At 44.1% G+C, this 18114-nt stretch overlaps 1 protein-coding gene across 4 annotated transcripts in view; it reads left to right on the forward strand.

Annotated features, from left to right (window-relative positions):
- LOC138581009 (serine/threonine-protein kinase TAO2) overlaps nucleotides 1–18114 on the forward strand; it is a 1567916-nt gene that overhangs the window by 68547 nt on the left and 1481255 nt on the right. For all 4 annotated transcript variants that reach the window (XM_069652009.1, XM_069652012.1, XM_069652010.1 and 1 more), the window contains exon 2: nucleotides 13840–14107. In XM_069652009.1, the coding sequence (XP_069508110.1) occupies nucleotides 13976–14107 (132 nt within the window). In that variant the 5' untranslated portion in view covers nucleotides 13840–13975. The remainder of the gene's footprint in view (nucleotides 1–13839; nucleotides 14108–18114) is intronic.

Raw genomic sequence — 18114 nt, forward strand, 5'->3', positions numbered from 1 at the left:
AGGTCTCAAGTTCTGCTAGGGTTCTGACTCCAAATTGCACTGTGTGATACTCTGATTGCATCGATAGGCCTCTCTCCCACAATACAGGCCTCTCTCCCACAATATAGGTCTCTCGTTTAGCTGGGGCTCTTTCTCCAAATTGCACCGTATGATACTCAGATTGCACTGATGGGCCTCTCTCCGACTATACAGGTCTCGGAAAGTTTAGCTGGGCCTCTGTCTCAAATTGTCATTTTATGACACTCAGATCGCATTGATAGACCTCTCTTCCCACTATACAGGTCTCTCGTCCAGTAGGGTTCTCTCTCCAAACTGCATTGTTTGATACCCAGACTACATTGCTAAGCCTCTCTTCCACTATACAGGACTCAAGTCTAGTAGAGTTCTGTCTCCAAATTACACTGTATGATACTCAGATTGCATTAACGGACCTGTCTCTCAAATCTAACAAGGCTTCGATGCCCAGACTACATCAAGGGAGTAAATACTAGCTGCGCCCCTTAGTCACTCCAGAGCCAGTGCATGTCCCTCCTGAACACACATGGCTAACTCACCACAGTGAACCACATTCAGGGAGACAAAGACTAAAGAGCCACCGTTGACACCCAACTATACAACCCTTAACCACCTCCCTTTACCCCCACCAAGACAGCGACTGAACAAATAGGCTACATCAGCTGGAAATGCCACCTACAGACAAAGACTAAAACTGGTAGAGGACAGCATCCACACCAAGTACTACACCACAAGACAACCAGACCAAAACGTAACCAACTGGACATTTTAATCAACTAATTTTAAAGACTAAACAACTCAGAATCGTAGAATGCCGCGCAAACGACCCACCCCGAGGGAAAGAAGAGAAGAAAAAACACATTCCAGAACTGCAACTAAGAACCACAACAACAGAACACACCCCCACAGACGGGATCAAAAATTGAACCAACTTTCAGAGAAGAGACAAATCCCTCTACCTAACTCCATACCTTGCTGAGAACGGTGACCCAGACCGAACCAACGCAACGCCAGAAGCAGCAACATTAAACAACCTAACTAAATCACGAAGAAGGATGAACACCACCAGAAACAACAAACACATAAACTAATTGATAACCGCTTACATCACCAAAGCTAGAAGAACCTCCAATCGACAACCGCAACCCCTGGGAGACGAACCCGATGAAAACAAAAACCCAACACAAAACCTAGAACTATTCGAGGATGCCGACAACCCAAAACCTACACATCAACAAGATCAGAAGACGACCCTAACAAGAAAAGCCAAACTAAACTACACCTCCAAACTCCACTGCAATCTAATAAACACAATGTCAAAACACTCTACAGAGATCTTCGACCTACTCGATGCCAATGGTATCAACATCCTATTCATCACAGAAACTTGGCTGGACGACAACTACAAAATCACACTCCGAAGCTGCCTTCCAGCAAACTTCAAATGCCTTCAAATAAACAGGAAAAACAAAAGAGGAGGAGGCATCACAGTAGCATTCAAAGAACACCTAAAAATAAGATCATAGAACCACTCAACATCCTCAACTGCAAATCCATGGTCATACACCTAACAGCGAGCCCAAAAACCAACATCACCTTCATCCTGGTGTACAGACCTCCAACTTATGATGCATCCTTCGTCGACAACTTCATAGAAACCATCACCAACATAGCCATCAACCACGAACACCTAATCATCCCGGGGGACTGCAAACATCTGGTACGAAGACAATCATGCCAACTCCCAAAACTCACTGACTGAAGAACTCCCCACCATGAAACTACGACAACTAGTAAAAGGGGCAACACACTCGGCAGGACACACTCTGGACGCAATTTACGCTGAGGAAAAACTCATCACCACGGCACCACCAATGCAAATACTGTGGAGCGACCATCTCATCATCCCATTCGTAATCACTCTGCCTACGCAAGTTTGCGTCCAACCCCCCCTAAACTCTCAACCACCACAAAAAGAAACTGGAAAGACGTCAAAGAAAGCAACCTATTTGAACAACTGGAGTTACCCAAACCCTCAACAACAGAACTAGAGCTAGCTGATCTAGACGGGAAAGCAGAGATATTATACGAATGGATTGCGGATACAATTGGCAAGATAGCCCCGGAAAAACCATTTACACCATCAAAAAGAGAGCAATGGCTAAATGGTTTACCCCACTATTAAGCACCGTGAAAAAGGAAAACAAAACGATGGAACTTGAATGGAAAAAAGATTACAACCAAGACAAAAAAACACTGTTCCGGAAGCAAATCCGTGCATACAAGAAGGAAATTCAAAAGGCAAAGAAAAGGCACTATGACAGAATCACAAAGGCCACCAAAACACAAAAAGATGTTTCACATCATTAAAGAAATGAGAAACCCACCAGGCTGTGACAACACCCAAAACCCTTCAGAGAAACTCTGCAATGACTTTGCAGACCACTTCAAAAAAGAAATCAATGACCTACGACAAACCATCCAACAGAGGCCAACCAACAGCAACATACAACCAAACAAACCTATCTCAGAACTGCAGCACAAACTCAATAACTTTCCTGGTAAAACGCAGCAAGAAAGCGGGTTCACCGATGGATCCCTGTCCCCCGGACATCTACAAATCAATCCTCGCACAAGGAACGCCAGCAGAATACTACAGAAACCTTCTGAATTATCACTAGCAACAGGAACCGTACCTAGGATCTTCAAATCGGCTTACATCAAACCACTTCTGAAAAACACATGCAGCGACGTAGATGACCTCCAACTAAACACCAATCTCTAACATCCCCTACCCGGCAAAACTCCTCGAAACCTACGTATACAAACTAATCCAAGAATACTTTGAAAAATACCACCTGCTAGACCAAGCTCAAGTCGGCTTCAGACCCACAAGAAGTACAGAAACGGCACTATCCATCTGGGACGACCTAAAAACAAACGCAGACTCCAACACAACATCAGCCCTTATTCTGCTCAACCTCTTCTCAGCCTTCGACACAGTTAGCCATGACACCCTAACCAAAAGACTAGAAGACATAGGCATAACAGAGACAGCGCTACGCTGGACTAAATTATTCCTAGCAGAAAGAACAAACCATTTGGATTAAACCCTTCAAATCCACCCCACGAGTTAACGACTGGAGTGCCACAAGGATCCTCACTATCGCCATTGTACTTCAACATCTACCAAACCCCAGTTACCAGAATCTTCAAGGAACACAACATCACATGCTACAACTATGCAGACGAAGTCTTCAACTGGATGAATGCCAACAACCTGAAAATCAACCCAGGAAAAAAGAAATCATGATCATTTCCAAAGACCAAGAGAAGGAAATCGCTATCCCGTGGCCAACGGAAATGGGAACCGCACCATCACCGTCTAGGGTAGTAAAAAAAATCTGGGAGTCCTGATGACAACCCCCTAACCTTAGAACCGCAAATAAACGCAACAGTCAAGAAATGCTGCTTCCTCCTCTACACGGCAAGAAAAATACTACCTTTCCTCTGCTTCACACAAAAAACACTCACTATCGTCACAGTCGTCTTATCAAGAATCGACTGTGCAAACAGCCTCTACCTCGGAATACCTACTGAAGAAGCTGTAACGGATCCAAAACACAGCAGCCAGACTACTCCTCAAACTATCCAGAAGAGACCACATCACCCCTGACCTAAAAACACTACACTGGCTCCCAGTAAAACACTGTATCACCTTCAAAACAATGTGCATAACGCACAGGGCAATCTGCGGACAAGGAGCAGAATTCCTACAAAAGAAAATAACAATCTACAAGCCAACGAGACCCCTCAGGTCAACCAATGAAATCCGTCGAACTAAAACCTTACACCAAGAAAAAACTCGGAGGAACCGCCTTCTACCACGTAGCTGCAAAAACCTGGAACAACATCCCAAAAGAAATAAGGAACACCAAAGATCATCCTAAATTCAGAAAATTACTAAAAACCTGACTCTTCAATACCAGAGACTAAAACCGAACCAACAGTATGAGAAAATGACTAAACGGGAAAGGACATTGACAAGCTCCTAGAACCAATTTAGAAGCACTCGGGGCACCGGGAGGGGTGACGCCGGACAGAGTGGTTCACATGCGAGACCCATGGAGACCGAGGCAACAACCCCAGCCAATCCTTAGCATCCCCAACCGCCTGTTCAGCTACAACTAGGTACCACTGGGTTGTGGAACTGGCGAGATACCACAATCGCCACGCTAACTGAGGTATGGACACTGGCAGGTGCACTAGCCATGTGGGTGGGGGTGAGGAACATACAAGGTTGTTGATGGAGCAGGCAGAGGAGGCAGTGAGATGTTCAAGGGGCCTCGAATGCAAAACAGGCACGGACCTGCAGAGGCACAGGGTGCCCAAGCACCCCATCGGGTGAGATTACGCGAGCCCAACTGGTCAATTCAGGATAGAGATGCCAACTAACCAATACCACTAACAATTTCCTCCTCTGCATATACCTCTCAAACTCCAAACCAAACACAAACCTCCAGCACAACAAACCGCACAAACTTCACTACACTGCAACAACAAAACAATAAACACACGTAGACTCGCATCAGTACACGACTTCTGGCCGCATACCCCCAGGCCCAGCCGATGGACCCACCGGGCTGAGGCTGCCAACAGCACATCATGGCACTCTTGCACTTTTCCAGCCTCCTCCGACTAACTCGCCTTCCCTCCCTCTTTCAGAGCCGCCAGAGTGCCAGGGGACCACTCCGGTGGTGATAGTGCGTGGTACAAAAGTCCTTTAACATACTATGAGCTCTTCAGTTGAAGTCTTCTTTCTTCAAAAACCTCCCTAAAACAGAAGAAATATTTAGTTAGCACGAGAGATCTCTCCAACATAGAAAGAACTTTAATTTTTTCACAGAAAAAGCAAAATTACAGCTTGCTCAATGGTTCATTCCAAGAGACTTGTGAACCTTTAAAGAACATTTACCTCCAGAGTCTTCCTGCTTCTACGCTATCCAGACTTAAGAGCCATTTATATCTACGCACCCCTGTATGATAGCCGGCTGGAGAGCCATAAAATGTAAAAAACAGGTGAGGATATTTTTGGTCTCAGTTTTAGGGAGAAGATAGACATAGAATCCTTAGTCCTAATATCCACTCATTTTATAGCACCTCCTTTCTTGTTGTATTCCTTTCTTGACAGAAAAGGAATTTCCAAAGCTTCTGCTGGCAGACCAAAAGGGGGTCGGAAGTCATTACGCTTCTTTGGAGTTCAGTTAAGCGTTACAGTATCCTGCCTCAATACCCTTTGGTCACTCAGCATTCGGTGCTCTCCATGCAGGTGCTGACGCTGCAAGTGCTTCTGGGCCAGTTGGACGCCCGGCTCCCAGTTACTCCATATTCGACCACATGTGGCAGGAAGACCTTCGAACAATGTGCCACCCGTTTTGAGAGCCGGTTGATCAAGGGTCGCCTGGAGAAAAAAATTAAAGGCGCCGTAATCGACTCCCAAGTGTCTAACGTCGCATCCCACGCTGGAGTCGGTGGTTTCGCCGGCTGCCAGTAGGAAGGCATGTTCCCAGCACAAGTGTGCGATTCTCCTCCGCCCACCCCCCATGGAAAATGAAGGACGTAAGCTGGGCGCCTTTGGGGGAAAAGGGTCCTCACGGTGGGTGCAACCACGATCGAGGCGGCAAACTCCTTGGCAATCATGGCACGCTACCACTGGAAGATGTGGCACAGATTGGCTCCTCTGTTGGACCACTTGCCGGAGCAGCAGCGGAAGGAGGCAATGCTTTTGTTTTGTGAGGGTGAGGAAGCGTCGAACCACAGTATCAATATTGCAGTGGTTATTCATTTATTTCAGCCTATAGCAACTATGACGAGTTTCCTTAGATTTGTTTGGAAATTTCTCAAGGTTTTGTTTGCTGCACCTGGAGCTTGCAACACTGCGGCTTCCCAGTGTTAAAAAGTAAGAAAGAAATAATAAACACCAATACTCCTTTGGCGTGCTCCAAATAATGTATATATTGAATGTTTTTGTTGTTGATGAAAATGTTATAAGTTGTATTCAATTCATACATCATGTAAAGAGTTCAACATATAGTCCTTCTGTCAATCAAAAAGGTCCATCCATTTCTCAAAATTCCTTCAATATTTCAGTGAACCTGGCAGAGTCTGGGTTTAAACGGATCAATAATGGAGTGGTGCTCCGACGACAGGTCTGGCTGTGCTGTACTGATTTCTGGCAAGATGTTCAGCACAAGCTGGTGGAAATGCTTTGCGAGGGGAGGGGTAGAAAAAGCTGTTCGGTGAGAAGATTGACACTGCCCTCAAGAATATGAAGGAGGCCTCTGATATGGCGAGGTCCTTAACTATCCTGTCGGGGAAACTGTCTGTTCGCTCCTTTCGGGGGTGTCGGAGAATGCAAGATTTGCTGATTCCCCCGATAAGGGATATGGTTCATTGACCTATTTCTCCCAGGACTTTCAACAGTCTTTCCAGTCCGTAAAGAAGAGAATATCAAGGCCAGCTGAAGCAAGGGTTGTCCTCCTCGCAAAGAGGCCAGCAGTCCAAGCCTCAACAGTGACTGCCACAAGGGCAGTCGGTTAGGACGGAGGTTGACGCATCACGTCGATGAGTGGCGTTTGATCACGATGGACAGATGGGTGCTCAATGCAGTCCACTACGGCCACTCTTGAGTTCAGGCATCCGCCCCTTCAAATTCCACCGATAAAGAGCTCAACCACACCGGAAGGTCTTGCGCCAAGAGGTACGTCTGATGCTGCAGAAGGTGGCGGTCGTGAAGGTGCCGGCGGCGGAGAGAGAAGGTACATACTCCTGTTTTTTTGTCATCAGGAAGCCGATCAACAAATGGTGCCCCATTCTGGACCTGCGTCATCTCAACAAAGATGTAAAACGCCAAAAATTCAGGATGCTAACGTTGCCCTCCCCTTTTGCTATTGTCCTACTTCCCCTAAGGCTGTCTTTTGAGGGTTCTAACACCAAATTGAAATCACATGACAAATGCCCCTTCTGCAAAAATACCAAACAATTTGCTTACCTCTTCCCAAAACTGAACTTGCCCCATACAGTAGACTAAGGCCACGCCAATTGGTTTTACCCAGCATCTCCACTGCAAGAAAATGTCCTTTCCCTCTCCCCAAAATAACTTTTCACCTGGCTTGTCTCAAGTGCACACCCCCTGCTCCTGTAAGAATGGCTACTCCCATTTTTGCTGTCTCCAGGCGCAACGTGCTTTCTTAAGGCATCATAGGGAAGGAGTTTAGTAAAATGAGTTTCCTGGATGCATAAGATATTCACATTCTGATTCTTGAAATCCTGTTTTTAATAGGAAAGTCTTTGTTGGGGAGTTTAACTCTCTTGTGTTAAGCGACTCGACCCTCGGTTGAATCTCATCTCCCTCCTCCATCCTGTTCTATTCTACCCATGTTATGTTCCCATGGCTGGTCTTTCTGCTTTAGATACCATTCACATTCCACCGAGCTTGTTATGTCTTTTCCCTCTTTCAGGTCTACTGCTCGTACTGAAAAACAAAAACCGAGACGGTCTTACCCAGGCCTCTTAAAACCCTTTCCCAGAGTATAAACACTTCAAGTCCACTTGACCCAACCCTGCGAAACATATAGATCAGAATTTTCATGCTTCATTCTAAACCGATTCATTTACACCAAAGCATACATTAGTATTCACAAATTGATTAGCAGAGTTTGCTAATTAAAATGTTCTTGATGAGCAAACAAACCCATTTGATTAGCAATGTATTTTCAATGTCACCAGAAGTGATTTATTCCCAATGCATAAAATGACCACCAATACAGCATTTTTGTGTACCGCTGAAGTAAGACATTAGTGAGAACAGTCAGGCCTTGCAAATTAGACCTGCAAGTGGAGTAACTTATTTTACCTACTCAGCCTAAAAGAAATCCACTCACCCCATAGCAACAGATGACACAAATGTAAGCGCGCTTTCTGTAAAATATTGCGTGTCGCCACAAACCCACTCTGTTTGGCACACTGCTGCCCCCTTGGGAGCAGGCCATGCACAGTAAAACATTTTGACACTTACTGCAAAGTAAATGTTAAAAGATTCAAACATCTCCTGCAAATGCTACTCGCTCTTCATAAAATTGACTCAACTATGCAAGTGGGTGGGTTAACTTTGCAAGTCCTAGATGAGGGTCTGTAAAATGTAAAGGGTTAGGTGCATGAATGGACACCAATAGATATGATAAAAAGACTCTGAAAACCGTTTGGCCTGCTCTCTCCCGCAGGTGCTAATATATAAATGTAATTATAAAGCAAAGCAAGCTCTAGAGGATAACTGCAGGGTATGGTATTGCAGCATACCTGTAGAAGTTAGACTGGATGAAACTATGGATTACTACTTTGCGTAAACCTCTTGTTAGCTTTGTGTATTTATGATGTAAGAGGACAGGCACTAAGAGGCTGAGCAGAGTATGGTGTAACAGGCAGAGAACTGGGCAAACTAGCTGAATATTGTAGTTTGCTACATCTCACTTTCAGGCTAGCTGGTATAAAGCAACCGGGAGATAACATAGAATATCAAGGAATATGGGATCCACGCATGGGTTGAGCACCAGTTGCACATATATATGCAACCAGCCAGTCGCAGAACTTGGTTTGACATGTGTTAAAGTACATTTTCAAAGGTGTTCACTCGTCAATGTGATGCATCTTCCCCCAACAAAATTAAATGGTTTACACTAAGATTTGGATGCACTAACCTAAACTTTTCTGTAAAGCATGGAGATGATACATTGTTTTACAGTAGTAATACTGTAATGATGTATTCTCCCGCATCTCCTCGGTGAACAGAGTACTGGGCAAGAGAAGAATGCAGGGTGAGCTATGCTTTCATTGAACAGGTAACTTAAATAGCTATCTTTGCTAAAACAAGTGTCAACTTAATTGGCAAACCTACAGAGTTGCATAGCAAATTGCTATGCAACACTGCTTATTATATGATATGCCTAGTACACAATCTTCTCACACTTCAGAATCTTCCCAAGCTTTTCAACCCCCCCTCGCCTCATGGGCCTCGTCATGGGACTTTTATTCATTCATTCTTTTCTTTTTCTTTCTTCCTTATTTATTTCTGTCCTTCCTCCTGGTGTTCCAACTCAGACTCTGGACATCAGTCTGTGCCTCAAGGACGTCAACTGATGTTTGGTCTGATTCCGGACACTAGATTCTATCCTCCATCTGGGAATGCTATCTGCTCTCATTCACATGACCTCTGAGGGATCATATTTATCCCCTTTGGGGGCTGCTCAATCGTCTTTAGGAGTGGTCATATATATCCGCTTTGACTGCTAAGTCATCTTTAGAACAATCTAGCGTTAGCTGGACTTTTTCCATGGTTGGGGAGCATGTGTACCCTGTACTGTCTTAATTTCACGCTCTCAATTGTAATATTTTTATTCTTCTGTATTCCCCTGTATGGTAGGGGCTACAATGTGCCACCCCTGCTCTGTAAGATTGATCAATCCACCAGACTGCTTAAATATATTAATTCCTAATTCTACTTCCTTTTCATTTCTTAGTTTTCCTGCCCCCGTTTTTGCCTTTCTCTTCCTCCTTTTCTGTTTTTCGTTTTCCCTTCATTCTTTTTTTTTTTTCATTTCTCCATAGTCTTTCTGCATTGTGTTCTTTTCCTCCTTTTCCTCTTGGGTGTCTTTTCCCCTTTTCTTACTCCTTGTCTTTGTCCTCTTTCTCTTCTCCTTTGCACCCCCTCTTCTGTGCCCTGTCCTCTCTGGTCTTTGTAATGTGCCCCTTCAGCCTCTTTGAGTGGGTGCTTAGTCTGTGCTCCGAGGTGTAGGCTAGTGGATGCACCGGATAGTGGCATCCAGTGTCTTTTACTGCATTTCTTTCATTGTGGCATTTTTTCACTGTAATTGTTTTGACGGCCCCCCACCCCCACCAGCAAAGTTAATGGTGAATATTTGGGAAAGGAAACATGGGGTGGGTGTTGGTGGGGGAGAGCGTTTGGGCTTGTGGGGTGGGAGGGGAAAGTGACTGGGGTCTCACCTTGTAATTTGCTGTAAAAACAAAATCTGGAGAAAAACCTGCAATAGAAATATGCGCTGTAAAGACACAGAATAAGTTTTCCTCAGGCAGGGCCCCAGCATTGCTCTGACAGCGCTCTGAAGCAGAGGGGGCTGGATGCAGGTGACATCAGGCTTGGGTTCTCTTGCCCACTCGCCATCCGAGGCTGTTCACCGTATCCCAGTCTGACTCCCACTGGCTCCCCAGTGAACGCTTTCTCTCCCCTGCACACCTCAGTGTTCATTGCCTCTCTGGAATGGGAGCCCGCGTCTGAGCCAGTTCACTGGGCACCTCTGTTGTGCTGTCTGACCAGCCCATCCCAGGGACTCTGTGGGCCTGTATTAAGGCCTCACTTTGCTAGCCTCGCCCATGAGCCTCTGCTGTACCAGGATGCCTTCAGTTCTCCTTCCTCTCCTTCTGCGTGGTCTTCGCTGAGGTGCATCACGCTCCTCTTCTGCGGGATCTCTTGGATTCCTGGGGGTTGAGTGGGTTGTATTTGGGGACACCCTCACAGTTTCATGATTCATGGGACGGGGGTTGTTTCAGCAGTTATTTTGGTTTACTCGGCCTTGATCGCCTCTGTAGAGCTACCATCTTATCTGCACCCCTTAGTGGCCTCCTCTGCCCCTTTCTTTCTTATTAAGGTTACTACGAGACTATTGTTTTACTCTCAGACCATGCCCTGATCATGCTAGATCGAGGCTTCTGGTGGCAAAGAAGGGAGAGCGTGGATGTGGCACCTCGAAGAGTATCTAGTTTGGGAACAAGCCAGTAGGGACCACATAAGAATGGAAGAGGATTGGGTTGAGAACACACCCCACAGGTTCTGCTGCATGTTAAACGGGATGTCATGAAGGTGGTGCTCGGGGGGTGAGCTAATTGAACCTGTAGCGGAATCCATGAGATTGAGAGGCCTTGCTGAATCCCAGTTGCATAAAGATTTGGAATCGCTGGAACCACAGCACACAGGCACAGCCAAGTTCAAGGAATACATACTGTAAATTGAGTAGTGAGAAGACCGCTTACCTCCCTTCCGCCTAACTGGGCAGAAGGAATGTTAAGAACAGATTTTCTTTCTATGAATGTGGGAATAGGCCAGTATTCTAGCATGCATAGCGAGATAAAGTAGCCCTAGCTTGCATTCCTGTTGTCGAAAATTGGGAGATCCAAAGTGAGCAAGGGAAAAACTGTTTGTTATTAGTATCAACAACTGTGCAGTGAGTAGTGTCCTAATGAGGCGGTACCAGCGCATTACTTGGGTGGGGGGGGGGGAGCAGTTAGACAAAAAATAAAGGGACACTAAACTATAGCCCAACTAAAATCCAGCGGAAAAGCCACAGCCTGGATGGGTTCACCTCTTTCTAGAAGGCAAGGGTGTGCAACCTTTGGCTCTCCAAATGTTTTGGACTACAATTCCCATCACCCATATCCAGCATAGTTCACGAGAGTTGCAGTCCAACGCACCCTGCTATAAAGCCTATGCAAGATATTTGGCTCCAGTGATGATCAAACCTTTCTATTCCTTCAAGCGATATGAGGACCTATCAGATTTCATGAAATAATTTCCTACCAAAATACCCAAGCCAAGACAGGATCCAAGGATATGCTCATCTTATAGGCATATACCTATGATCAGTGTTGATTTAAAAAAAAAAGAAAAATATTTATACACACATTTTGGTGAACACACTTGAACCCCTCTTACTGGAGTTGATTAACTAAGATTAGTCGGGGTTTGTCCTTCGTAGAAACTGCTCTGCCAAAATACAAAGGCTTATGTCCATTGCAGACTAATCCACCCTGTCGAAGTGCCCAACTGCACTCCTATCGTTCGATGCTGAAAAGTCGGATGGATGATATCTTAATTTGGTATTGAAGTAATTTGTTTTTGGTGTTTGCAGGTTTACTCTTTTAAATTACCAGTGAGAGAGCACAAGTGACTATGTATGGTGTTTTAGGGGACCCTTGCCCACTATCAAAGGAGGCTAAGCAGGGGTGCCTTGTCCACTAATTTTTGCGTGAACAATAGAAACCTTTGATGCTAAAATAAGAGAGCAAGAATGTCACTCAGGTCTCCTGGGAGGGACACTCAAAAGCTGATCTTTGAGTACATTGTGATATTTACACTAACCAACATTCCTAACTCATTGGTGGAGTTCAAACGGGAGATCAGAGCTTTTTGGAGAGTCTCTGGTTTAAAGCATGTACAACAAAATCTGAGAACCTGAACATCTTATGCAGAGTCAACAGTAACTCTATTGCAAAAAATGTACCCATAAAAGTGGACGCCCAAGTCCATTAAACATTTAGGCATTTACCCAGCTTCTAAGTACATGTCTTTGACAGAGCTAACTATTCTAGAATGCTGACTGGTATTCGGTCGGGCTTAAATAAGTGGATAGTCTTTCATTTACCTGGTTGGCTGCATAGCTTTATTTCAAAATGAATGGCCTAACTTGCTGTCTTTACCTATTTCAGTCTCGTCCAATACTGATGTATGTGAAGACCTACAAATAGTGTATTTAATTTTTGTCCGATAAGAAACTAATCCCAGAGTTAATAGGTAAAACCTTATGAACTCCTTAGGGGTCAGATGCCCAAATATTGCTCAGTACCTATATACTGCGCAGCGAAGAGTAATTGTTGCAGGGATGAATTCTAATTCCAAGCGACAATGGCTTCTTATGGAATAGGTGGTTGCTGGGACGATGATCTGGGAGCAAAAACCAGCCTGTGACACATCGATTCATAGATGTGTTCTTACTACATTTCCCTCTCCTCTTAGAATTTTCAGCACAACCATGGGCTACAAACATTAGCATTACAGCTTAGGTTATGTAAAATTTAATTCTAATGGAACTGCTTTGATAGTCGCAATAGGCTCAAACACTCAATGGACACCTTTTTTTTTTTTTTTCTTCTGTTAATGCAAATCCTAAGTAAACTTGATTTGAAAGAGCATAAATGCTAACTGCGAGTACCGTTGTTTTTACCGTTGTTTTTTCTAAGTTTGCAGATGTCTAAATATGCAGGTATGTTTGTTTTGTTATAATACCTAACCACCTAATTTGGTAGCAGAAATAATTGCTAGTGACTGCCAAATCTGCAAACATGCTCAATCTTGAGCATGTTAAGTTTTTCTGCCAACTGCTCTACATTTTGGGACTTGTAGATTGGTTGTCCTGATTACAAGTAGTATGTACAGCCGATTTAATGTATCCACTGTAGAGGGCTGAATGCGCCTGAAGATCATAGGGTTACATTTCTGGGACTAAAATATTTGTCTTTGCATCTGTTCCTTGCACCGATTTCCTGTTCAAGCAAGCATTGGCAAAGCAAACCATTTATGGCTTTTGTGTAGGCTTTTGCCATGCTGCACAATATATGCCCAGGTACTCTCACCATTTACCCCACTGTTGCTACCATCCATTATGGCCGTGCCTAGCAAACGCCTATCCCATGCCTTTGCAAAAGACAGTTTTTGGCTAGGATCATGCTGGTTTCTTGGCCCTTATAATAATCATTCAATAAAACTGAAGCCCTTAATCACCTGCGTCTGGCTGATTCTGATTTTGACATTCCCTTGTGCAGCAATCCATACTTAAGCCTGCAAAAAATGTTCATTTTAAAATCAAATTCAGGTCTATTGGCCTAATAAATGTGATCTCAAATTATACACGAGTAATTGTTTTTATTGATTTGTTATGGTTTTAACTCTTTCCCCACCCCCCACTTTCTGCCCCACAGGAACTGGACGGAATAATCGCTTACGTCTTGTTTGGAGCCCTGACTGGGCCCGGAGCTTGGCTCCATCTGCTGCTGCTTACCTCACCCCCCACAGTGTCTCCCCTGCGCAGGGCGGGCGCGCACGCTGGCGGTGACCATGCCGTCCAACGCGCGGGCCGGCAGCCTGAAAGACCCGGAGGTGGCCGATCTCTTTTTCAAGGAGGATCCAGAGAAACTCTTTGTCGACCTGCGAGAGATCGGCCACGGCAGCTTTGGTGCTGTATACTTTGTAAGTGTTTGGATTATATCGTGTTTTGCTTATTGTTGCTTTTCTAACTCTTGCTTTCTGTGTGGTTGTCAAGACTCCAAATGGTTTTAATGTATTTTATTTTGTTTTGTATTTGTTATGGCTGAAAAAAAATGTAACCTTTCAATACATAATTGATCAGAATTGCTTACAAGGAGAATGTTAAATACAATTTTCCATATACAATACAATTTATAGACATTCCACTCCATGAAAAACAAACATTTCACCAAATGCCTCAAGCACAGATTAAAAAAAATAATGTATTCCCCTTTCATCACCAAGAGTAAAAATGTCATAATTAAAACTTTCCCTCATACTAAATTGGTTCATAACATCTCTAATGACAATACAAACTTTATTACTGCTAAAATCACAAACGCGCTGTCCACCAAAAATCATTGCTTGTAGGTTCTCTTCTGTTAAACTTCTATAATCTTTAAAATAATGTTGTAGAAACTGTTTCTTTTGCACCAGCATCTTAGGGCAGGAGACAACAGTATGGGTCAACGCCTAGATTTCTTTTTGACTGTCGGATCCGATAGACTCTCTGATTCCCCAGGCCAATTTAATCAGGAACCTATGATCTCTCTATCGGCCATAAATTAAAATGAAGTTGTAAAACCATGCTCTGTATTTTGGACACTGATATTTTGATAAATACAAAGGTAGTTGGGAGAGCGATTTCATATTGAAGAGGCCATTTTAAAGATCCTATAGGCACTACATTCCTTCCATGTTAATCTGCAGTCCTACAACCATAGTTTCCTCTTGCCTAATCCGGGTTGGATAGCAATAAACCGAGTATGATGTCTGCTAGAGATTGTATCCAAACGACCCCTCTTGTACGTGTGCCAAGAGGAATATAACTGGTCTTCCATCAATTGAGCCATTATTGGAATTTTATGCTGATTTAGAATGCATTTCCCAAACAGTTGAGGATCTTCATTTCCACATGCTCGTTAAAGATGTTAAACCTAACTCAAATATTATTATTTGAACCGGAAGGCTTCCTGGAAGCGACAGAACTTTCTTCCAGTACAAGCCCTCCATTCTTTTCCATTCTTGCCCTTTCTAGTGATTCCAACCTCGAACTCTGGCCGGATCGGAGGATCCGCCTTCTCAACCTTGGCCCCTACTCTGTGGCACTCGCTCCCCCCACATATTCGACACACCCAAGACTATGACCTTCTGCAAAGCTCTAAAACCTTGTCTCTTTCCGTAATGCCGACTATGACCATCAGAGGCGACTAAGACCTTGCAACCCAATGACAGATGCTCAATGAGATCCCAAGCAATGACACCACTGAATACGCTTATTAAGTCACTGTTAAGCAAACGCACGCTTGAAATCCGGAATAGCGAGCTCCTTAGATCATAACTCCACCCAAACACTCACCTCCCATATCACTATGCTTACGCTTTACTCTATACCAACACACAATTAGAGTGCAGCTACACCCCTCGATCAGTTTTGGCCTAGCTGCTCACATACGAACATTACTCCATGAACGCCTCATTATTCTACCGGCCTCGCTGCACACATAAGCGTCTTATACAGGCCTAATGCAGCCAGAACCCAGACTTGGTGTCCCTCCTCCAGACTGCACACATTCAACTGATATCAAATACCACCACACCTAATGCTAAGCTGCAGCTACCATTAGGCTATTGCAGCGGCTGCCCACATAATTGGTGCACCCTATGACACCTTATTCTCTCAACTGACCTGTACTACGGTCCCAGAGGGCGTTCAACCTACCAGTGTTTTGAGGTCATACAAGTGATGTATAGGGCGCTATATAAATACCAAAATAACATAAACTGGCACACACTCAACCATTTTTGTCTCATCCCCATAAATTAATATAGGTACAACCTTTTGTTCATAGAAAATAATCGGAGGCAAATATAAGAATTTTCCGTATTTCCTGTCAATAATCAGAGCCTGGGCAGCTGCTATCTCAGTTTTCTGCCAAATGTCGCCTCTCTATGGGGCTTTTTTAATGTTCTTAGTGTTCAGACCCAGGTATCTATATTCGTCAAGTACCAACAAAGGTTTCTTATAGAAAACAACAATCTACTCTCAGTCTCCTACAGGACTTGTTCAGGGGTTAACAATATTTGACCTTTAAAAATTAATAATTAATTTGTTTGTGTACTGCTCTAGGGCAATGCAGGCCTACAGGCGTCTTGTCTAGAAGGCCAAGATTGTCTGCGTATTGAAGCCACGATATGGGGGACTTCCCTAATCTCAGCGGGAAGGAATTCACTTTACTCAAATATTCTCAGATATCTGTTATAAACAGATTTAAAAAAGTGGTTTATATCCCTATCTTGTAATCCTGGATAATCTATTTGGGTGGGAGAGGCATATCATTTTGTAAAATGTGCCCATACTTGCTCCTGTTTGGGTTTACTTTGTAAAGGTTACTGGAGCTAGTTATTCCCAAATTACATTCTCAACATGTTCCCCATCCTCCTGGAGCAATGCTGCTCAGTATCCTCTCAAGCAATTATTATAAGTCGATTTATGCTTTTTTGACCTTATAGGCTAGAGGGAAAATCTAAATGGACGAGCTCTCAAGATTTTCTTTAACTGGTTCTTCCCATTTTGAACCTAATAGGGCAGGATCGTCTTCGGACTCTTTCTGCAAACAAATTAAGGGTAGCCACATAATCACCCTCGTTTGTTGATGTTTATTTTTCTATACAGGCATTTAATTTAAGCAAAGATGTTTCTGTCCATCTAAACCGATTTCCTCCCCAGTTACCTCCAAATTAAATTGAGAATACGCTGATCGAGATCTTAAGAGGGGTATGTAAGGTAGGCAAGGTATTGACTGTTAGATTGGCAAGACAACGGACACAAGAGAACAGTTTCAAAACCCTGATTTGTAATGTTAAAGGGGTTTGGAAACTTTGTATCTGGCCCTATCACTAATATGAGAGTAGTCTCTACCAACAAATAAATCAAAAGTGGCCTATACTAACAAAATCTAATGCCTACCCCATCCATCTCTTATAGAAAAAGTGTGTAAACTGAAATATGTATGCAAAGTAAAATCAGTGTTGTAACAAAGGATCAAGTTGGCTGAGTCAGCTCTCCCCCTCGCGTTTGGTAGCATAGAGTAAGGCAGCCCCTGTAAAGAGGATGACACTCTGGCTCAGTTTATCAAAACAAGGCAGTACAAAACATGGGTCGAGGCCCGCTTTGCCTTACACGCTAAAGTCACTTATTCTAGTTCACAAAAAGTTCACAAAAGTGTCCCTCAGCCGGGTTCATACCTCACAATTGCAGCAATTCCCTTCCTCTAACTTATCACACTTCCATTCTCCCTCAGTCGGGCTTGGACCTTTCAAGGATGTCTAAGACTCTCGAATGTGTGAGGCTTTTACCATACACCTCCGCAGGACCACTTTGACTTTCTCTTCAGCTCAAACTCCTGTTATTTACCCCAGTGTCTCTTGCACAAGATTAATCTTGACCATTACGCTTTTCAGAGTTTGTTCACTTTGCCGCTTTACTGTCGGAGGCTTTCGAAACTTCATGGTTTTACTTAATTCCATGCATGACAACTTCAACATTACTGTATTCTGGTACTTGTATTTCTTCGGTCTTGCTGCGATTTCTTTTACACATCTTCAATACTCTGGAGGTTCTGTTTTGTTACTTTGTTTCTTAGGTTTGCATTCTCTCACTTTCAATGTACCCTTCAAATACAGGTCTCCCTTAGTCGGGCTTGGACCCCCTTCTTCACTTTCACCTGTGGGTCTCCCTTCGTCGGGCTCAGACCCTTATTTGCTTTACTTGGTGCTTTCCCCCACACACTCTGCTTCCAGCCCGCGTCTCTCTCATTCTCTTGGATCAGACTCACCGGGCAGCGTTGCAGAGTCAGCGGCTCTGTCCTTGTACATGGGGATGAGGTCAGGGTCTCACTGCCTGCCCCTCAGACCACCTTGGGATCGGCACTGGCCCCAAGGGAACG

This window comes from Ambystoma mexicanum, chromosome 3p (genome assembly GCF_040938575.1).
Source record: "Ambystoma mexicanum isolate Mex_15411 chromosome 3p, UKY_AmexF1_1, whole genome shotgun sequence".
Lineage (NCBI taxonomy): Eukaryota > Metazoa > Chordata > Amphibia > Caudata > Ambystomatidae > Ambystoma > Ambystoma mexicanum.